Source organism: Seriola aureovittata, chromosome 18 (genome assembly GCF_021018895.1).
Source record: "Seriola aureovittata isolate HTS-2021-v1 ecotype China chromosome 18, ASM2101889v1, whole genome shotgun sequence".
Lineage (NCBI taxonomy): Eukaryota > Metazoa > Chordata > Actinopteri > Carangiformes > Carangidae > Seriola > Seriola aureovittata.
This window is the reverse complement of record NC_079381.1, coordinates 19789615-19812604: the sequence shown is the minus strand read 5'-3', so window position 1 is coordinate 19812604 and position 22990 is coordinate 19789615. Positions and strand designations below refer to the sequence as shown.

Here is a 22990-nt window from a genome sequence, read left to right as displayed (position 1 = left end):
TCAAACAACTCAAACAAAAGTATCTGTACAAAACATTTATTTGAAATTGACATAAAAACAGCTTTTGTTGTATTTGCATAATTTAAATCTGAAATCCTTGACAAGCAAACAATAACTAAGGGGGGAAATGGCTTAACGGTAACGCTCAATAGAAAGTTTTTACACAAGGGAAGTTAATTGAACAACTTAGGACTTGCAATGAAATATGTAAAAGGTAAAAACACAGAAAGTATATTAAAAAAAAGAAAAAAGAGACATACACTCACACGAAGCCTATTCAATGCTACGCTACTGCAGGAGAGGCAGGACAGATAAAAGGCTATGAGCTGAGAAATGGATGAGATAAAAAAAAAAAAAAAAAAAAAAATTAAAAAGTGAGAATGTTGAGTGAGAAAGCAAGTGTATAGGGTCCCTAGAAATTGATGCAGGCTGTATTTTCATTGTCTGTCAGTAGATGGCAGTGCCAGCACTGTAGCATCACTCTTCAGCAATAATATATAACTCTGTAACTCTTCACTTTATACATCAGAGACTGCAGGAGAACGGGCAAATTCTACCTTACAACGTCACAACATCAACAGCAACCGCTCTGGTTTGCATGTTCTGCTGTCCTCAATAACTTCATACCTCACTATAGTCATGTTGGTTTGTTAAAAGTGCTGCATATAAACTACATATGCATATTGTGAGGCTTCAATGCTCTCTGGACATTTATATGTACATGGGAAGGAATTTGGGGGAAATAAATCTGAGCTTCTTTTTAAATCCAGAAAAGATTTCCTTCATCTCGTCTAACTAAGACAAAGCAATGCGTACCTGCACCTCAAGTCACCACCGACATGTACTGAAGGACTATTCGGTCAGTCGGTGGACTAAAACATTTTCTGAGACTGATTTCATTCCAGCTCCAATTTGACACATTCTGCTCTCAGCATCGAGAAAAAAAAAACAAAACAAAAAAATAACCTCCGACACCGTGACGAATGTCGCCTAAATGGAAACTCATTTGTGAAGAAATGGCACATGTAACGCTGACAAATCGACTGTGTCGCGCTGAACGCAGCGCAGCGAGCGGGGACAGAGTTTTCAACAAAAACGCTACTACAACTTTCACCCACACCTTGAAACATTTTGATGTCAGTCATTTTGCCCTGTAGCTAAAACATCATCACCACACAAACAGACAGTGTGCTTGTTCTCCAGGGTCGCTTTTGGCAATGATATAAATAATAAAAGATAATTATTATTCATTACAATAAATATATTAATAAATAAAACAACCTTTGAAGTTTTCCAATTTGCTTGAAAACATTGTGGAAACATTTTTACTAAACTATAAACAGCTAACAGAAACAGCTTGTGAAATTCCTTCTCCAATGTCGATGTATGAGTCGTAACACTGAACATTTAAAAGACTGGACGAAAAACATCTTTACAACGTGACTTGATCGGAAGAAATCTGACATGGACATGAAAAAAAAAGAAAAGTAAATTTAGATTTTCAGATGGCATTGAAGAGGTAAAGTTTATGATTAGTAACGTTAACTGTTGCCATAACAATATTTTCCTATCATTAGTCGAGAAAATGCTCATGGACTGTTACATACGGTTTCAGAGAAGCCGAGATCTAAACAATAAAAAAAAAAAAACAAACATAGCATGACTGTAGTTTTAAAATCCTACATGTGCCAGAGGTCAGTGCATCAAAGAGGCACAGTATTAGTGACATAGCTAATGCCACTCCTACAAACCAGTGTATATCCTTGTCTCTAGGTGGTGCACTACGATCTGGGTAGAGGTGCGTGACACCCGCCCAGAGACATCGAAGCTTTCAGTATTTGGCTGCATGTCGCTTCATTAGAGGCTGAAACTTGCAGCTGTTTCTGCCTGTGGAAGTTGACACCTTCACGTTTCTCCTGCTCTTTTAAAAAAAAAAAAAAAAAAAACCAAAACAAACAAAACACACATTTTAATGGTCGTCTTTGGTGGTAACGCTGTTGAATTTGACCACAAAACTTCTCTTCTTCGTGTTCATTATTACACCTCAGTATTTGGCAGATAGTCAACATCCTCAGAGCACTGATCAATACGACTTGACCTTCCCCTTTTTGTGTTTTTCTTTTTTTTTCTTTTTTTAAAACTACTGGCTTTTGAATACATGGCCGGTCAGCCACAAAGAGGTAAGCCTGTTCGTGAGACACAGTGTCCACTGACTGCATCTATGTGCTTTATTAAGTTTTTCTCGTGCTGCATTTTATTCACCTGCGGCCCCTGTTCCTTCAGCTTTCAGGGCGTGTCTGCGTGCTTGTAGTAGCCTTTCTGCAGGGCTAAGGAGGCGATGCTCTCGGCCGAGCGCCGCTGGTCCATACTGAGCAAAGCGTCCAACAGGTCGTTGATGTCGGCTTTTAGTCCACGCCTCTGCATCCAGCTCTTCAGCAGTTCATAAACTTTGTCACTGGGGGTGCCGTTTTCTGCGATCCGGATGTGATTGTCGCTGACTCCAATCAACCTGAAGAACTTGTTATGGATCCGCACGTCCAGGTACTCGTCGAACAAATCAAAGCTCTTCTTCAGGGATTTTTCGGACCCTTCAAAAACACAGATAAATAGGCACGTTTAGTTGCCTACACCATGAAATCTGGATGAATGTTTGTCCAAGTTAACCGTCGCGTCTACGTTAGAGGCTTTAAAAACCTCATGTGGAAACAACATACACATTGTTTCTACACGAGTTTCAGGACATTCAGCACATGTCGGTACATTTTCCTTCGGGGGATACATACATAAAAATTTTTAACAGAGGCTCAAACAAAGCTGTTGAGCCATGTCTTTTTTAATTTAGCATGAGAAAAAGAGACAGCATGTTCCAAACCCCCGAAGGCTCAGATATGGCCTGACCGTCATGAGATTATTAATCTATCAGGCAGCTAATGTGAGATTTTGAGGAGATAATGTTTATTTGACTTCCCTGTGGACTGACATGAACTACAGCAAACTGTGTGGTTTTCTGCGCATAGCTTGCAGCCTTTTAGGGCAAATCAAATGTCATGAAAAATAGCTTCATGAAATGAGTAAGAAATGTTTCTCGGGAGTAGAAACCCCCCCCCCCCCACTCCCCTCCCACTCCCCTCCCACTCCCCTCCCACTGCAGCAATCTCACCTTGTAGTGGCACCAGTCGATGTCTCAGAGGATCATCCTGTAACATGAGAGAAAATACACATGTAAAATGAAATAACAGAATTTAACAGAAACAATCTTTCTGGTGTTTTCTATCTTCTCCCCCTCACCATGTCTGCAGGCGGCAGTCTGAAGGCGCTGGGGCTCTGGTGTGGGGTGTTACCAGAGGAAGCTGCTGTGGGCAGGGCCGACAGGCTGGTCTGAGACGAGCTAGTGGTGTTGGGCAAACTGTCCCCTAGTCCTCGGTCCTCATCCTCGAGGGGAGGAGACTTGGTTATCCCAGCCTGGGTCTCCTGCAGCAGTGGTCGTGACTCCGGACGGGACTCCTCGCCCTCCAGACCTGCATTCTGGTTATTCTGTCTCTCCTCCGCCGTGGCTCCACTCTCATCCTGCCCAGAACAAAGGTAGAGGATGGAAAACATTGACATATCGTACACAGTGTGACAGAAAATAAACACAAAACAAAACAAAAAACTTACAATAGGAATCTTCACAATTTCACTGGAATCACAATGGCTCTTTGAACCTGTTTGAAAGCAGAAACACAGCATTAGGAACCCATCCTTAATAAGAGTAACTGCAATGCAAAGCTGCACAGGACATGATTTCAACTTACATGGTATTTCACATGAACGCTGCTTGAACACGAACCACCACACAGCCAGTCCAACGAGAGAAATGAGGATGATGATGGCCAGAAAAATACATATAGGAATAGCTGAAAAAAACAAACCCAGAAATAAATCAGTGTGATTAAAATTAGGTGCAATAATTTGAAGCTGTGTGTTTTGCGTAAAACAGCGTTCTATGTTACCAATGTCCACTGAAGAGGGAGGTGTTGGTGTGGGGGCGGATTTCAGGGAGGTTTCAGTAGGGGACGGATCCCGTTTTCGACACACCGTGTTAGAAAAGGGGGTGCACTTCCTCACCTCCTCCTCCCCCGGTTTACACCTGCAATTTTATAGAAAAATAAATAAATAAATAAATATCCAGTGATATTCAAACATAAAAAGCACAGCATCACCTGGTCTGCTATGCTTGTAGTAGCTAATGTAGCCTTGAGCCACCAGCCTCAAGTAGAGGTGAGGGGCGGGCTACAGAGGTCTGCTCAGCTTGTAGTCTTCAGCCTCAGCCTATATCAGTTCATCAGACCAGCTGCTCCCTCTGTAGCCACCGCGTTATTCATCTTTTTTCCACACATGCACCACTACTCCCTTACACCTGTAAACAGACTTTGATGTGTACCACTGAACAGAGTTCCCCTTTAAGGTAGAAACTCAGTGACATTGTGGGTCAGTACAAAGTAAAAAGAAGAAAATCAGACTCACTTGGCACAACGTTTGCAGACTTCACAGGCCTGATCCGGCACACAGAAGGTCCCCGGTTTGCACTGGCACTTGGTGTCTGTAGTCGTGGTGCAGGATGTAGTTTCAATCTCATCTGTGAATAGTTGGAAAAGATAAAACAGCGGACACACCATAAATAAATATCATAACAATGAGGGCCAGGGACATAAATCAAATCTGATTAAATAGATAAACAGGGGACCAATCTACTCAAACCTTAAATACACAGAGAGATATGAAGCAATGTGATGTAATAAAATCATTTTTAGCAACTGATACACAGACGGACAGAAGGCATTTTGTACTTGAAGAACCTATGAGATGGTATGTATTGAATTACAATATTAAAGGCATTAAGATAAAAGAGGCACACTGGCAGAGAGCCAGGTTTCAACCACAGCATACCAGCCCCTGGATTCCTAAATGTAAAGTAGTGGCCCCCCACACATCTGTGATCAGCTAAAGAGAAAAACAAATTACTGGTCAACACAGAGTGTGTGACCTGTTCGGAGTTTGCAACTTCCTCTAACTTTGTGACGTAAACTCATATTAAACCTGTGACCACTGGCATGTGTTTAAATGAGAGAGAACATGGTGGACTTTTCAGACAACTTGTAGGCCGTTAGCAATTCCGTGGAAATCTTTTGCCAAAAAAGTTAGATAATTGAGTTCCCAATTTTGTCGTCTTATTAGATACATTTTGCCTCATTTTAACAGTATAATGAGGGATGGAGAGGCATGGTGCATTTATTAAATTGAGACCTAAAAGACATAAGTCCTGGCCTTGAAGATACAATCAAGATTAATAATAAAGCAGTCGTCCACCTCCACAGGACGACCTTTCACAGGAATCTGATGTCCATACTTGCCAATTAAGGAAAAATTGCAGTGTAAGGTTGGTTTGGTAGCAAAGTGTGAGCACTCTCTTACTATCCTCTAATCATCCGCATTAATACATCCTCTTGTATTCACACAATTCAGCTCATTTCAGTGAGTTTTTAAAGAACTCTTATGGAATAGCAAATTTATGACTGGATTCACCTAAATGAGGACACGCGTCACGTCAACTTTTCCACAGATGACAATTACAACTTTGCCAAAGATACAAAGTTCAGTGAGTAATCAGCTGGCAAACACTTTATTACCATCTTCAGGACGCTGTCGAGAAGGTGTCATAAGCATGTTGCTAATGAACTGAAAAGATCTGCGTATTTGATGGGGAATAATTCAGTTTCCTCTGTCTGTACATCTGAAGTTGAATACGACATGAACTTTACTGATCCCATCCAACACAAAGACTTAAAGTTAAGAGTAAAGACTCCTCTCTGAGTCTCCACACTGAATTCCTTTTGTCTGTCCTGTCAATAATCATTAGTGATTATCAGTTTAATGATCATAATGAAACCTAATGCAGTTGGGTAGATTGGGCTTGTAGATATCACTGCTGCAATTTATAGTCCTGTGATGCAAGACTATATATGGAGCGACAACATACATGCAACAACTTGGATTATATGGATATAAACCAGTGTTTCCCATACATTGATTTATTTGTCGTGGGCTGACACATATTGATTTAGAAAAATGTTTTTTCTCTCTCTCTCTCTCTCACAAACACATTGAAAACAGTAAAACTGACAGTTGGGACCACTGGGAGAAGAGCCCAACACATATGTGGGCCAGTGGGCTCCCAAAAATCCATACAGTGTTTAATGCCGCTGTCAGTCTCTTTACCAGCCCTCTCCGTGTGCCTGTCATTTGGGGTGTGCATGAGAGCGTGATCCGGGCTCACTGGCCAATCACAATTTGTAACACTGACCCCTCTGAATCAGTGAAGGTTGTTATTTGTTTGACAGAGATGAAGCAGCGGGGCTTCAGGAAACTAACAATATTTATACAGTATATACAGTATTATAATTAATTTAATACTTAATTTAAGAAGGCCCTGCCGCACCGAGACCACTGAGTTTATAAAGGCAGTTATGTGATGTCAAGTGATTGGAACAGTGGATTTTGTTATCATTTTACTGACATATAATAATCAAAATTTTATCAGTTTTCCAATAAAAAACATTTTCCCTTGAGGGTTGTTTAGTTAATTTCCAATGAAGGGGTGTGAACACTCATGGGACACTTTCATAACAAATAACTGCTGATTTACTGAGAAAATATGTCATATTAAAATATTTTAAAATGGTTCATGGTTTGAATTTTTTGAAGTTTCTTACAATGATAGTATTGATATATAAAAATGTTCCTTGCAAGAAAAAAAATTTGAGAGGCAAGTTACAATAGTAGCTATACAAAGTTGGCATTGGTGGACTTTAAACATGCTGACATTGTTCAGTGACTTAAAAGCCTCCATTTTGCTACATTTGTTTGCCATTAAGTTAATTCGATCAAGCTAGAAATCAAGTTCTGTTGTTGTGTTTGTTTTATCACCAGTGGAGCCAACGCAGCGCTCCCTGCTTCCTCCCTGCTTTTTACATGGAAGATACGCCATGTGGGACACAGACCGTGCCGAGCGCCTGTTATACAGAGGAAATGCTGTTGTAACTCAGTGCAGTGAGAAATAATTCTTTTCAGTTTTGTTACATAATTATGCTCAGCGCTAACTGGAGGTAACACATGCAACAAAGCCTCAAATAGGAAGTGAGTCAGGGTAAACCCAAAAAAAAACACAAACATTAAGAATTGGCAACAATTCAACACTCAGCTGCCTGTGAGGCAGCTGGTGTTTGAAGAACGCACAATAATTAACTAAATCTGTTATTTCTATTAAATTGGCAGGTGCTTTGTATAAGTCTGAATGCTGGGGGCGGAGAGGGTGGGGCAGAGAAACATCTGTTCAGTCCAAACTGAATGTGAACACCTTTTTGTCTCTACTTCCTGTCTGGTCTAAGAAAATGATGCAGGTCATTTCATCTGAATCAACAACACTCTCCACAACATTCATCCTAAGGCTTTGCTTAAGAGAGACAACACACGAAACCATGACCTAAACTTCAACAAGGCGAAGCTCCACCTGACTCTATAAAAGGATTCATGCAATCAACAGTGGCCTTGTCAATATAAGATGTTTCTCAAAGCGTAATTCACATTTCCTGCTATTATTTTTGCATGGTAAATAAGTTTAAAACTAGAGCAAAACACACAAAGCTTAATCTTAAAACCGCAACGAATGAGCACAAAACACATCCTATGTAACACTAGTCTCTTTTCTGTGGCTGCAGCCTTTGACTGGACACAAAGACGCCCAGTGTGGGAGACAATGGGACACAGCCACACCCAGTTCACCCAGGTAGGACAGACACACAAGCAAATCTCCCGAGACATGCTCACATTCGGCGTACGAGACAAAACAACAAAGACACGCCCCACGACTCTGTGTAACATCATAAGATCACATTTTCGGGAGTGTATCTGAAAGGCAGGGGGCACAGACAAAAAGGTATCAACTTTCCCAAACAATATATCTTTGACAAACTGGATTACAGAAGACTCGACTTTTATGTAACTTTTTTTTTTTTTTTTTAAATAGGTAATGGATTGAATTAAAGGGCAATTCAGTTAGTTTTTCTTCTCTTTCAACCACCTGGGAGTTATTTTCAGCATTCACACTGGACAAAGCTGCTTCAACCTGACACGATAAACTCATTGTAGTTGTCCATGAACAAAGATTTACAGAGGATAGACCCCCCCCCCCCCACCCCCCTCCCCCTATAATAAACATGTGACACTAATGGCAAAAAAAAACATGCTGGTTCCTGCTTCTAAAATGTGAATATTTTGAGGTTTTCTCTGTCGTCTGTGATGGGAAATTGAGTATCTTTGGGTTTTGGACTGTTAATTCAGACCACAGTGTGGAAGCTAATGGGGATCCAAATAAAGGAATAAAGAGAGAAAACAAGACATATGAGGAGACCTGGGTTTTTTTTCAAAACTATTATCATAAATAAAATGCATTGTCTGACTCCTTTTACTAATTGGTCAAATGTACCTCAGTGTAAAACTCCACAGCCAAATCTTAGTAAATGCTATAATAATTAAAGAGCCAAAAAAAAAGAGAAGCCTAACAGGTCAAAAGTTGAACATAAAAACAGTATATTATCTATTCTCCCTAATTAAATCAAAATGAAACATGATTTTATGAAAAACTCAAGTGCAGACGTGGAGAGTAACGTTACCTGAGCGGCAGTTGGTACATGGCAGACAGCGGTTCATCCCGTTGGAGTGCTCTGTGTAAGTCTGTCCATGCTCACAGGGAAGACAGGTCCCTTGCTCTTGGTCTCTCTCACAGGCCTGTTGCACAAAGGTTCCTGCAAATAAAAACAATGCAACAATCACACATCAATTCAAATGATAAACATATACACTAATTTATTGCGGCTAATTGAAGCCGCTGTGGATCTTTGACGTCATTAATGTGATGTGTTTCCTGCTGAAACAGGATGTTGGGGCAGGACATTCCACAGCAAAGGGATCGGACGATGTTATAAGCCTCTGAACTGTAAACCAATGGGACATCAGCTGAGGAGAGAAAGGCCGTTTGATTTGATAAAAAAGTGCAGAGGGGTGGGATTGTGAGGTTTTCTTTGCTTGTACATGATTCACTCTTTTACACAAGATGACAGGTTTCCAGGAAGTTCGAGTGCACATTTCATGGGGACCGGAGGAGGAGGAGGGGGTGGGTTGACATGAACCGATTCACTGAACAACACAGTTACGTGACCTCCTCCACTGGTCGACTGTCATGCGTAGAATTTTTATCCTCAGTTCACACGTGCCTTGAATGAAACCAGTTGATTCTCATGTGTTTTCAGGATTTATCTGATGCTCAAATGGAAAAAAGGCACAGCAGAGAATGGGAAAAATGCAAGAGACAGCAAAGACATCTGTGGCCTGAACCCACTGAATATTCAGTAAGCAGAGTGTCAGTGCTGTGGTCGGTCCAGGGGTAATACAGTTTGTTTTAGCTCGGTTTAAGCGTGGCTTAAACTGATTTTCAGTGTGTAGCCAGGCAAACAAACATTATGCCTGGTTAAATAAAAAGTTCATGCTGACAGAAAGAAGCAAAAAGCTAACATTACATTCCAATAAGTGGTCACAGTGGGTTTTTTTAAACATGTGGTGAAAACTGACCAAATCACAAGAATGCAAGAAAACAGATTCATAAAAAAATGAGAAAATTCCAAGATTTTTCTTTGCATCCCAGTGTCACAAGCACACAACTCACTCTGTTTTATCTGTTAGTGTCTAATCATTATCTCCCATGAAGGATTTTCTCCGTCCTGTGTGTAAATTAAGCTTTTAGATATAAGAAATTGATTGACCGATTGATTGTTTGAGTTGATTTACAACAGCTGTAAGTATGAAGTCAAACATACACAACCTCCGGGTTTTAAATAAATGCTCATGCACACATAATTTGATAGTGGCATGTGTTTTAGAAATTACGCATTAGTTAATAACGTTGGGAATTTACTGGTGCTGCACGTCTGAGCTTTTATTTAAAAGAAAAAAACAAGATTACACAACCTGAGTTGATTAAATATAAAACAGAATTTCTTAGAATTCAGAATGGTAAATGAAATAATCCAATCAGTGTGCAGTAATTGCATTTTGGCTAAATAAGTTCTGAGCTAAATAAAAAAAAAAAAAAAAATGTTAGTAACAGCCTCATCAAATTCTTTACATAATAAATTTAAAACGGTTGGTACTTTTAATTACTCAGGAATTGAAAAGAACCTCAGCTTCACTCGTAAAAGCGTAAATCTGATCTGAGATGGAGCAGCGTGCCTTCTGCTCCTGGCCACTACGCTTTCTTTCCAGGCCAGGCAGAGAATATTTGCAAAACTCGTTTAGGATACAGTTCAGGTTATGGTTTTGACATTTGACTTTAGTTGTTTTTTTTTCACAGAAAATGCTATTGTAGATGGTAGCTCTGATGTTTGATTATAGCTCAGGTCTACGTTCTATATTAATACAGTGAAAGTATCAATACTCAGTCCACTGAGAAATGCACACAGCCTGTATTCAGACACTGAGCCTTAAAACCAGCCGTCAGGACTTCCTGTAACTTTGTGATGTCACAACAAAGCAGTCGCCACTCTCAGACATGCCCCAAGCCCCGCCCACCTGGACCCACCATCCAACCTTGCAGGATTTGGTTTCTCTGAGTGTTTTACCTGCTAGATTTCTATTCGATCACTCAGAATAAAGTCAGCCAATCAGAAGAGAGGCTTATGGATTCTTATGGATCAACACTTCAATTTAAAACACCTGAAAAGTGTAAATTATGGGGCCTTTAATGCGATCCCTCTTACCAGCATGGCAGTTGAGGCAGCAGAGTCCCTTGTGGAGGTATTGATGGTTCTCCACACATGTTCTGTGTCGTCGTAGGGTGAGGTTTCTGTACTCGTCGCTGGACCACTGAGACGCTGGAGGATCTGCTGCGTGACACACGAGCCCAGTCAGGAGCGCTGCCACCACCAACACCTGGATGTTCAAAGTCAAGGAGGGGGGGAGGGAGGGGGAGAGGAGACAAAAGCTTTGCATTATTATGTGTATCCACAGTATACAGACCCACCCACTCAAACTCATTAGATGAAGGACAGTAAAGAGGAGAGTCTATCTTCATAGGAAACCTTGTGTGAGCAATCTACGACTTAATTTGAACCATCTGATCTGAACATCTGCCGTGGGAAAGCAATTAACGGAGCCATGCAGCTGGTCACAACTAGAGGCAACACAGTCCTGTGTGCGCAGGATGCAGAGCTATACGCTAGCAACATGCAGCGCAACAGGCGACCAAACTTAATTACTCCATGATCTGGTTTTCTTATGAGGAAAAGGTTGAAAAAGAAGAGACTCTGTTTCCCTCGACTGTGGGCTGAGGGTTCGATAAGGTATCTCAGCTAACAGCAGCCCGGTGCCCGTATCAGATGTGATTCCAGAGGTCCATTCATGTGCCGGATAATAACAGGCTTGTATAGGTGGGGGGACTGAGAAGAATATAGCCGAACACTTTAGTGTGGCCCCCAGGCGCTGGTGTTTATTCACACGCTTTTCACCATGTCAATGTGAGAAGGCCCCATTCACTGGCAAACAACACACTTTAGTGCCTCTACTTCAAATGACCCACATTCTTAAACCCCGGCTCTTTGAATGCCACGACATGCGACACCGGCATGAAGCGCCTCAAACGCAACGCGACACCTCCTGGGTAAATGAGAGGCCTACATTTGGAGATTTTTTGTCTCCGCTGTGCACCAGCCCCCCCCTCCACCCTCCACTCCACCCCAACCGCTCCCCACCTTCACAAGGCCAGGAGAGAAAGGAACAGGTTAGGGTGGAGCGGGCCAGGTTGAGAGGGAGAAAGAGAAGGCGGGAGGGTCGATTAAAAGTGAGAAATTGTAGACGGCAAGTTGAAGGTGGGATGTTCTAGTCTAAAAAGACAAGTGTGGGAGAATGAGAGGAAGAAAGACTGAGAGTACACAGACTGAGGTAGAGGAGGAGGGACAGGCTGGAGCTGAGGCCGACTCCTGACGCTAGACTCGGCTCTCTGGAGGGCCGCCATGCCTTGTTGCTCAAAAGAACTTTCCTCTCTCTCTCTCTCTCTCTCTCTCTTTCTCGCGCTCTCTGCCTTTTCCCTTCTTCCTCTCCCTCTGCTCACGTCAGACTTTCCAAAGACGCTAAGAGGCAGACGTGGAGGGGCAGACGGCCGGCAGAGCAGTCACAATCACACCATTTAGATCTATCCAAACATTCTGGGGTGGGGGGTGGGGGGGAGGCAGAGGAGAGAAGGAAAGAGGAGGGAGATAAAATGAGAGCGAGGGGGGGGGGGAGACTAACAGCTTGCATGGGTGAGTCTTTAGACTTGAATACACTATGTGTATGACTGCAGGGTGGGGGAAGCAGAGACATGGAACTGGGGAAAGAGTAAGTAGAAGGCCGTGTGAAAAAGGCAAGAGAGAAAAATCTGCGTACGAGCACATGTGCACGACGAAGCAGTGGAAAGAAAGGATGGGGAAAAAAAAGACAACTGGGAAAGAATGAGCTGGACTCGAGGTAATCCTACACTTCTACAGTGCAGAGGGAGAATGTGAAATATCAATCAATACCCCCCATAAAGTATTGTAATAAATCATTTAAAGTCAAAACCTGTGTGATTCTCTGACAGTGAAGATGCATAGAGAGCGTAGAGATTACATCATTTCCAGTCTTTGTTCATTTCAGGGTCTGTTATTCAAAACATTCCCAGGTGCAGACGGCCGCAGCAGCTAACCTGCTGCGCTCTGCAGTTGAAGGTTAACTCACAGAAAATCCAATCTTATTTTACCATAGGGAAGTAAGGCCACTGCTGTTTATTATTATTTTCATTATCTATTAATCTGCAGATTATTTATCTCGATAAAGCGAGAAAATGGCGAAATATGTCCCATCGCCATTTTCCACAGCACCATGGCGACGTCTTCAAATGTTTTGTTTTTTCCCACCAACGGTCCAAAAAAGTTTACAACGCAATAAAGCAGAGAAACGCAGGAAATCCTCACATTGAAGAAGCCGCAACTAGTCATGTCATCTTTGAGTCCTTTGAAAATCCATAGATAATGATTATCAAAATAGCTGATGATTAATTTCCCTAATTTTCTGTTGATTGACTGTTTCAGCTCTAAAATAGAAGAAAAGAAAATTTGCTACTGAAACTGAGAATGTTTTAAGAGAGACTGTTTTATGAGAGCAGAGTCACACTCGTGTGTAACCACTTCTCCATGTGCCACTGAAACAATCCAAAACAACCGTCCAGCTTTTTTATTTTGTAATTAACGCAGTCAGCTCCGTCTGAGGGAATCCAGCCTTTTCCCCCCAAACACAGCCATCTCGCACCCAGGGAAAACAAACAAGGCCAACAACATGTGTTCACACTAATATCCTAAGGCTGCTAAACTACATAGGCACAAAAACAGTGTGTACATAAACGCTATGGGCAGCCGCAATGTGGCTTAGTTTTACCTCCATAACCAAGCAAAGAAGGAAAGCTGGAGAAACCGTAACCTCAGTGCAGAGAGCCCTCCAAACCCACAATCCCTGGAAACTCTCCAACCTCTGGCTGGAGTGGCTCAGTCCACTTCACAGTCCTCTCTATCCTCTGTACAATGAGTGGGCCGGGCTGCAGATTACTTGGTAAAACAGAGTCCTATTGTCGTGCTTTCAGCCCGTGTGTACGATAGGTTAGTGCTCCGCTTGTGTGGATGCAAGTTAAACTAATAAAAGTTACAATAAAATAATGAGACCTTCTGTTTATCTGACAACAGTAGCTTCCCTCCACTTCCTCTAAACACTCCGGGTTCTTCCAAATGGCCTTGGCACAAACTCTTCACATGCCATTTACACTGAGAATGCATTTGTGACTAAATGACAGGACATCCTTTCAGTTGACCTAGGTTATCAATGGGCCATTTAGGGGGCTGTGATCACTCCATATCCCTGAGGGAATTACAGTGAGCTCCATTATATATTAAAAAAAAAGAAAAGAAGGGGGCAGAAACAGAAAACAGAAAATGCAATGAACTCTTGCACACACACACCCACACACACACACACACACACACACACACACACACACACACACACACACCAAGGGAGATTCTTCATTTCATATCAGACAGATGATTTCAATCATAGCCAACTGATAAGGACAGACATGATGCACCTCATTATACTCCTGGATCCGGAGTAGGACCTGACTCTCCATGTCATGCTTTTCTCATTAGCCGCTCCTTTTCTTTCATCGTTTGTCAGACATTTGTGACAGTTACGATACTATCGTGGTCGTACCGCGTTCTCCGACAACATGACAGAGAGACGGGAGCTCTAAGAGAAGTTTAAATTTAAGAGAATATCTCCGTACATTGAGGATGTGAGATTAATAAATATGAAAAGACCGATTATCACATGATTTTTTATCAACGTAGTCTATAGAAAACCAATTGAAAAGCTGTAGTTGTCACTTTGCACAATAAGTTTAATCCAGTTTTGAGTGTCGCCTACTGTACAGTCATTTGTTGATTGAACAACTTAATCAGTTCATCTGATTAAAGCTGAAGGGTCTGAGTCATCAATCACGTAAACTAACACTGATTACTGACCAGTACTACTCTATTTCCATGCTGCACTGAGGAATTTAGCCATTTTACCCTTGTTGATATTTAAGGCCTCCAGCACATGACAGGGTGCAGGATGGAACAAACATGTTTTGCCGCAGCTGCTGATTTGCAGCACGTTACATTCGGTGGAAACGTCAGTGACATGCGTCTTCCCCTGACCACGACACAGTTTAATCTTTATCAGAAACCTCCATCAACTCCCACAACCGCAACAGAGAAACCCCCTCCACCTCATAACTGAAGTGACAGCATCTGCAGTTACTTAGTCACTTTTTTGTTTTCTGCTTGTCTGACCTTCTCGGTGCAAAAGACAAGACACATCTGCTACACTGTCTTATCTGATTGTAACCAATCCTTATACAATTTCTGATTACGGGCGTCATGATATTATATTTATAATACACGAGCATCGTGACCGAACGTATTCATGATAACAATCTCATTGTTGTTTCTATCTGAAAGTTTGGGGGGAAAAAAGAAGCAGAATATGTTTAATGGGAGTGTAGGGAGGTGGAGAGAGAGTCTGTGACTGTAACTGTACAAACAAAAAAAAACAATTACACTTCATGTTTAGTGAAGAGGCGACTAGATTAACAAAAGATCACCATATTATCACGTGTATCATTAACACAATATACGATATTTCTTTTTTTTTTTTTTTTTAGATATCATCGTTATCGTCAATACCTCTTTTCTGATTAATCGATAAACACTTTTGCGTATAAAATAAAAAAGTCTATAAAAAGTTACAAACGCCTTCCACAAGTTTTTTTTTTTTCTTGTATGAGCAAAACTCCAAAACCTAAAGTTATTATTGGAAAGTGAGAATGTGCAATAACTGATCATCAAAATTGTTGCAGATTATTTTTAATCAGTTAATTGATTAATCAACTCAACCATTTTTGCTCTATTACAGTTAATTCTGTGTTTTATGCTTGACTGGTCTTTTCAAAGCCGCAAATAGCTTGGGTTGATATTTTATGATATTCACCATTAACTACCCATAACTGTTCAGTGATCTAATTTATGCTATTATGAGGACGGATGGCTCTATGACCTGAAGAAACTCAGATAATGAAATGAAAATATGGTTTTCAGAACAGAACAGAGACGAAATCCTACATCAGTCGTCATCTGTAATATCATTAGTTTATCAGCGAAAACTAATGTCCAAGTTTAGCATTGGATTTTTAATGCAATTCTAATTTAACCAACTTATTATTTAAGATGACAAATCAAGTACAATTTGTCCTGAATTAAACTTTAATTCAATATGCAATATGTATGGTATATCCTCTGAGCTGACCTTGACGGGGCAGTGAAGGCGCTCTGAGCTCTGCTTTACAGATAAACCCTGGCACTCACTGGAGGTGGGGGCGGGGGGTGGGGTGACCATGCATGACTTTCCTTGAGTGATAAATTACACTGACATTTTGTGTTAGATGACTAAGACAAGTACAACCCAGCTTATGTCAAGCGAAAGGCGTCTGACACGTCGCTACAAACTGTAAATACATCCAGAGCTCAGCTGAGCTGGGACACATTCATCATTATGAAGCTGAACGGTCGGAGATGAAGAGAGAGTGACACCCGGCGCAGGCTTAAAGCGGCCAGACAAGAAAGTGTTAACATACTGTTGAGCGACAAAACACTGCACGCAGAGTGACGAGTACACGCACAGACACACAATAGAGAACACAATTACACATACAGTGTATGTGTGGGAGCGTGTGAAAAGCGGCTGCCCCCTCCTCTCAGGGAGCACAGGAAGCTCGAGACAATACAGAGGCTTCATGCAGGGTTCAGCTCCAAACTGTTCCCTCCACAGCAGCCTGCCTCAGAGCACAGGCCCAGCACCCGATTAGACCCACAACATATCCGCTAGGCTGGATATTTATAACTCAGGGAAGCAGCAGCTCCACGACACAAATTCTTGAGTTTCCTCAGGAGGTATGCTTCACTGATTAGACGAGTGTAACAGTGTGTCACAGGCAGGTTAGGCAACATTCACCTTCATACCAGCGAGAAAAAAAAAGAGAAGAGAAACAACAAAAAAACAATCAGCGATGACGACAGTTTTAATGAATTTCCTAGCAGTCGCTCAGCTGACCACAAGCTGGTGATATGACTGACACCCTGACGCTGGCGCTGACCACATGAAAATACGCTTATTGTTTTGATGACTGAAAGAGACGAGGCTGCCATGAGTTTAAGAGTTGTAAGCAGGTGCAGTGTGAGAAACACTTTCCAGCCTGTTTGTGTTGTGAGGGCGAGGTGGTCTCTGTGGTCAGCTGCTCTCACGTGTACATGGCGTCACTATGATTCATGTAGTACGTTAGTGAGGGATACGTGAGGACACTGAATCTGTCAACAACATTCACAAATTGAATTTGGAGATTTGTGTGCAGGAGGGCTATTAACTTAGGGCTTTTCAAATTCTGATTAGGCCCTTTGCAGAGAGCCAGAGAGGCAGAGAGGCGACTCACAAGACAACACCAGGAGGGAGAGAATGAAAAGAGCAAGAAAGGATGACTAATAGATTCAAGTATGTGCAGGAATCCATCACCTCGCTCTAGAGACAATCACATTAGCTCCATTAAAGCTCGTCTTTGTGTAAAAGGGGGGAGAAAAAAAAGTCCCATGAAGCACAGTTTATAGGCTTCTCTATAAACACATCACAGCAAAAATGTAGAATATGTGACTGGTGTAGCAGGTCAACAGGGACTTAAGTGACCATCAATAGCTGGAATTTATGTGGGATTTATGTCTTTCTAAACAGAAGTCCACTCTCTGGACAAAGGTTTAGTTTGTTCTGAGACTCAACACTTGTGTTATAATCTGTTCATTTATCCAGGAGAGCAGGAAGTCAGAGGACTTAGCGCTGATGTAAACCTTATGTCAGTCTCCTTTCACGCTATGTCGTGTTTCTGATAGGGCTGTAAATGTCTATAGCACCGTCTTTACTTCTGCGACTAACATGATCAATTAATCTCTTGAATATCTTTAGATTAAAAGCATTAAATGTTTGGGGCCTGAAAGTCTAAGAATTACGAAAATGCTCATCACACTTACCTGAAGCTGAAGGAGAACTCATGTCATAAACCCCAAAGATATTCAGTTCATCATCACAAATCCTCACAATTCAGAGGCTGGAACCAGGAAATGTTTGGCATTTGTGTTTGAGAAATGATTGAAATCATGAATTGATTATTGGAATAGTGATTAATTACTGAAATTCTCAAATTTGCTGCTGTGATACACTTTTTTCCTCCTGGTTATGTGGCTAAAATCTTTTGTAAACACTACTACAGTTGCAAATAACAATTATTATGTATATATATATATATATATATATATATATATATATATATATATATTCAATGTCCAAAATTAGTGAAAAAAATCCTCACAGTTTCTCACAACCCACAGTAACATCTGCAACAAACAGACCAGTTTCCAAAGATATTCATTTCCAATTATGTAAAACAAAATGAGAAAGCAGCAGCTCTTTGCATCGCAGTAGCTGAAACCAGAGAACATTTGGTATTTTTGTTTTGAAATATGACTGGAACCATTAACTGATTATCAGAATCTATTAATCAAAAATTATTTCAGCTCTAAGCTCTACCCACTCATAAACTACGCCTCTGCACACTTGGACACAAATAATAAAATAGCTAGCTCCTTTATTCTTATGTCCACAAATCAGTGCCTGGCATAGAAAAGCACTCCTTCCAGTGAGCATTACACTTCAACCACGGTGGAACAGGTGGAGTTATGGACTTAAACTCCCTCACATCACACACTTAACAACCTGTGGGAGTAAAAACTTCCTCAGCAATCACAGTCAGGACCAAAGAATGAGCCGGAGAAGAAGAAGAAAGAATGAAAATGGGTGAAGTCAATCTGTTTATCTGGTGATGTTTGACGCAACCCCACTTATCTCAGGCCGGACCGTTCAGGTGTGAGCGCTGACTTGCCCCCATTGGTATGCATGACGTGAACTGGCAACACCTGAACAGGTGGCACTCCCTAAGTGAATCAGTAGGTCTTTAATAACTGAGGAGTGACTCACCTTAACAACGACAACGACGACGACTACAACAACAGCAGCAGGAGCAGCAGGAGCACTTTGATCAACCATCAATCGCTAACAATAAAACATCACTAGCTGTGTCTCCGCTCTGTTACAAACACCTGACTGACAGCGAGTGGGTTGCACCGCATTGCATCAGTCAGTGTACATGCAGCTTCTCTGAGCCACAGGCTCAGTTATAACAGTTCACATGGTCACCATGCAGAGCAGCAAGCAGCAGTTACCAGCATTAGGAACTTTAGAGCGGCTGATTTGTTGACCACTGTTGAGTCCCCAGAGACACAGTTTGGCCTCCACTTGTCCCAGATGTCAGTCCTGCCCTTGTCTGTGTTGTCCACAGAGACAGAGAGGGATATTTCCTGTGTGAACCAACACCCAGACGCTCAGTAAGCAATCACAGATTACAATCTCATGTATATTTCCATGGGCATGACAATTCTAAGAAGTAAATTGATGCCACTAATATCAGCATATCTGTGTACTCTACACAGGAAGTTTACTGAGCGGCCAGGCACGTACACTCAAGCCAATTTGGAGGGGTGTGTGTGTGTGTGTGTGTGTGTGTGTGTGTATTTCTGTGTATGTGTGTGTGTGTGTTTGGGGAAGGGGGTGGTAGGGGGGGTGAAGTTTCCTCATAGTCCCTTAGCAACAAGGCCTGCTGGCAGGGCCTCCAGAATGTACTGTGGTTTACAAAAGAGATAAACATTGACTTTGCCACCCGGAGAAGTAAATCTGATTTCAGTAATGGAACACTGCATGACTTAAAACACAGATCAGACAATGCAGAAAACAAACACTAAAGCTCCAGGCACATCAGCAGATGTTACATTTACTTTAACGACTGTATTTAAAGTGAGCGGAGTCGACAGGAGGCGTCTGTGATGAAACGCCAAACTGCGGTAACTAAGAACTCTGATTCATTTTCTGCATCTTTGTCACAGTATCAGGATCTTTGGATTAATGCAAAATATATGACTGAGCTTTAAGCACTTCACCTCCCTGGAAACACAAAGCGGTGTTAATAAATGGTTACACTTTAAGGCGTTACAGTGAGCTTACGGGATTCATGGTGTCAGGCTTTGGTGCAGCACAGTTGGAAAAAACAACAGGCCAGGAATGAAAAGACGTCTCTGTGAAGGTTCGAGAGTGGAATAAACTTAGATGGAAAAACTTTTGAGAGACTCTGTGGTTTTAATTGACTAACTGGCAAAGGTGGATTCTTGGCTTTTTAGGGGTGAAACTGATTACAGCTTCAGACATGTTACAGAAACCTGTGGTTCTCACACTCTCTGCACACAATTTGATTTAAAGCCTGTTGGAGCAGGAGCGCACTCCGCAGCAGGCCATGGCTTCACTGCACTTATTAATAGAGCCTATAGGGCCAGCTACATCCGCTGTGACAGACCAGGAGCCATCATATGCTGAATGTCTGAACAATATGACCACATGATGTCCAACACAGATGGTGGCTGTAATGTTGGAGGAAGAAGCAGAGGAGGGGAGGGGTGGAGGGGATTGGGTTGAGTGAATGATACAGCACATGTACTGTACTGAACTGACCTGAGCACAGAAACCAGAAACCGGAGCCAACAATCTTCAGATGAGCACAGAACTCTCTACAGAAATAAACACTTTGATCAACAACAACAACAAACACAGTGTTGCTTCCTCTTGCGGGACAATGAACGGGCTTGTTTCATCTCCTCACACAAGTTCACAGGCCTGGTCGTGATTTCTGCTCCCATGTCACAGCGCAGCTTCTCCCCCCCCCAAAAGTTTGTTCTGGTCTATTACTCAACTTCATGAAACAGTGTGTATTCATGTTATCAAAGGTCTCCTGCAGCCACAGCGACGGTCTGAATCAATGCGTTACTGTATATCACTAACTAAATAACTGAACTGTGCTGCTGTAGCGCCGAGAGCGCGACACAATAAGAGGCTATCTGAAGTTAATAGCATATTTAAACCATTAACGGAGGTTCACCAAATACACATAATCTTAATAGATGATACTAATTACACACAGAGCGATATATATTCAAGCGCGTGAGTATTCAAGAGCTTATTATTTGTCGCGTTTACTTACAGAAAGTTTCCCGAGCACCGGACCGAAGTTCATCTTGGGAACTTCGAGATGAGAGGCGATCCCGGAGACTTGGACTTCGCGTTGAAAAACCACCGGCCTGAAGTCTCTGCAAACCCGCAGTTACAGCGAAAAAGAAAGCAGCCACGCAAATCCAGCTTTGAAGCTATCCGTCATCCGGTTTCTTACATGGGGTCGCTCTCCTCGGTGACAAAACTTTACGGACCTTTTCTGGGACAAGAGAGAGACGCGGTCTGAGCCAGTTGAGACTTTTTTTTTTTTTTTTTTTTCCTCTCTCCCAGCTCCGAGAGCTGTGCGTGACGTCAGACAACCCATGAGCCAATCACAACGCTCCTCATTGAATAACAATCAAGCAGCATTGTACTGTACTTTAAAACAATTTTGATAATTTACTCGAGTATTTCTGCTACTTTATTCCTCTGTAGTGTCATTTTTTACTCTATACTAAATGGTTACTTTGCAAAATAAGAGTTTAAACATCTGATAAGATTAGAATAAAAAACAAAATATTATATACATATACACTGTTGCCCATAAAGTTGGAATAATTTAGTTTTCAGACACAATCATCTGTTTACTCCTATTTAAATACATCAGTAATCACTTTTGACTAGGTGCAATGATTACATTATGTGTCCCAATTACCCAGGTGAAATGAAATAAATCACATTGTCACAATCATTTCATTGAGAGATGAGCAACAGTAGGCAGGCTACATATATTGTATATATAAAATATATATCCCAACCTTTTGGCTTGTCAACCCTTACGGTAACATTTCCACCAGAGTGACATTTCCCCTTTAAACTTCAAACGAATCTGCAAATACAGTAGTTAAACCTAGTTTCACATCAGCCAGTAGAATCCTGCTACCACACTAATGCATAAATAATAACGACCTAATAATGCCATTTATTACACCATATCATTCACAGGGACTTTTTTAGTGCAGAAGCAGTCTTTTTATACTTTTGCAGTACTTTTGCTTTTACTTGACTAGGATTTTGAATGCAGGGTTTTATTTTTACATCCACATATTGGTACTTTTATTGAGTCTTCTTCCACCACTGGGGTTTATAATTCAGCAAATGGATCATCTCATGCTTTGATCTACATTCATTCCTCGGTAACTCGCTCCATTCACATTAACTAGAATATGTAATGTGTAACTGACTAGTAATAACTGACTGATGTGCAACAAGTTGGAGCACCAGTGAATGAATGATCCCAAAGTGGGACCTTTGGCACACACTCCAGACCAGTAGACCTCGGAGTGGAGACACTTAATGGATCTTTATCTCACTGAGGAATAGTTTGTTTTAATGGTTTTTCTGTTATTTTAACCTCGTGAGAAGAGGAACAACTGTTTTCAACAGACTAAGTTTTCTGCATTTTGAGAACTCTGCAGTAGCCTATACAGGAAGACAACTGCCATCATATTATTAAACTATTTGTACTAAGCTACATCAAACAACAAACATCCTGTCAAATGTGGTTCCTGCTGACAAAATCTTATCTAAAGCTGGTCTGTTTTCTGTTTGTCACGGGAGGAAAAAGCAGAAGATATTTGGGCAAACCTACACTAAACTGTGCCCGGGTCATTAACAGCACAAACAAATAAATAAACAAACACAACCAAACAACTAGTGTAAGTAAATCTCAGGCCTGTCTCACAGTAGTGCGATGGCACACAGACTGAGCAGCTTCTAGACACATTTAGAGTAAATTCTGTCCAGCATATCCCTCATTTCTCATTCGGCAGTCTACAGAAAATACACTATTATGAAAGATTATGATGATTAGTTAAATCATGTGACCAAAGGCGTGATGGTGACATTACAGTCAGAGGCGTGGGGAACTTGGCTGAGAATTATTTCATAAACCTTTGCATGCAACCGAGGCAGTGAAAAATCCGGAGATGCTTCTCATTGTAGAGTATCTGAAGATAAAAGAGGACCTTTCTTGAGTTCCTGCATGACAATGTTGTTTATTCACAGTGAACCGCTAAATGCCAATGATCTGACCGAACTTTTAGTGGAAGAAAAGAGATCGAGAAAATAAAAGTTTCTCTGTGTTCTGGAGATTAAAAAAAAGCCG

At 41.5% G+C, this 22990-nt stretch overlaps 1 protein-coding gene across 1 annotated transcript; it reads right to left on the bottom strand.

Moving 5' to 3' along the window:
- Window positions 1-20: 20 nt before the first annotated feature.
- tnfrsfa (tumor necrosis factor receptor superfamily, member a) lies at window positions 21-21186 on the bottom strand. The gene is made up of 10 exons (XM_056403695.1): window positions 20876-21186; window positions 10851-11022; window positions 8712-8843; window positions 4507-4618; window positions 3993-4129; window positions 3795-3896; window positions 3658-3704; window positions 3289-3567; window positions 3161-3197; window positions 21-2588 (listed from the first exon to the last, which is right to left on the bottom strand). The coding sequence occupies exons 1-10, from the start codon at window positions 20906-20908 to the stop codon at window positions 2287-2289; spliced, it is 1353 nt and encodes a 450-aa protein (XP_056259670.1). The 5' UTR covers window positions 20909-21186; the 3' UTR covers window positions 21-2286.
- Window positions 21187-22990: the final 1804 nt, after the last annotated feature.

What these genes read in the sequence shown, in the direction of transcription:
- tnfrsfa (XM_056403695.1), bottom strand. Translation starts at nt 20,908, where the DNA reads ATGAACTTCGGTCCGGTGCTCGGGAAACTTTCT. An exon ending in ATGTACCAACTGCCGCTCAG is followed by an intron (nt 4,619 to 8,711) that starts GTAACGTTACTC and finishes AACTATTCACAG; the next exon opens with ATGAGATTGAAACTACATCC. An exon ending in GACTGCCGCCTGCAGACATG is followed by an intron (nt 3,198 to 3,288) that starts GTGAGGGGGAGA and finishes CTCATGTTACAG; the next exon opens with GATGATCCTCTGAGACATCG.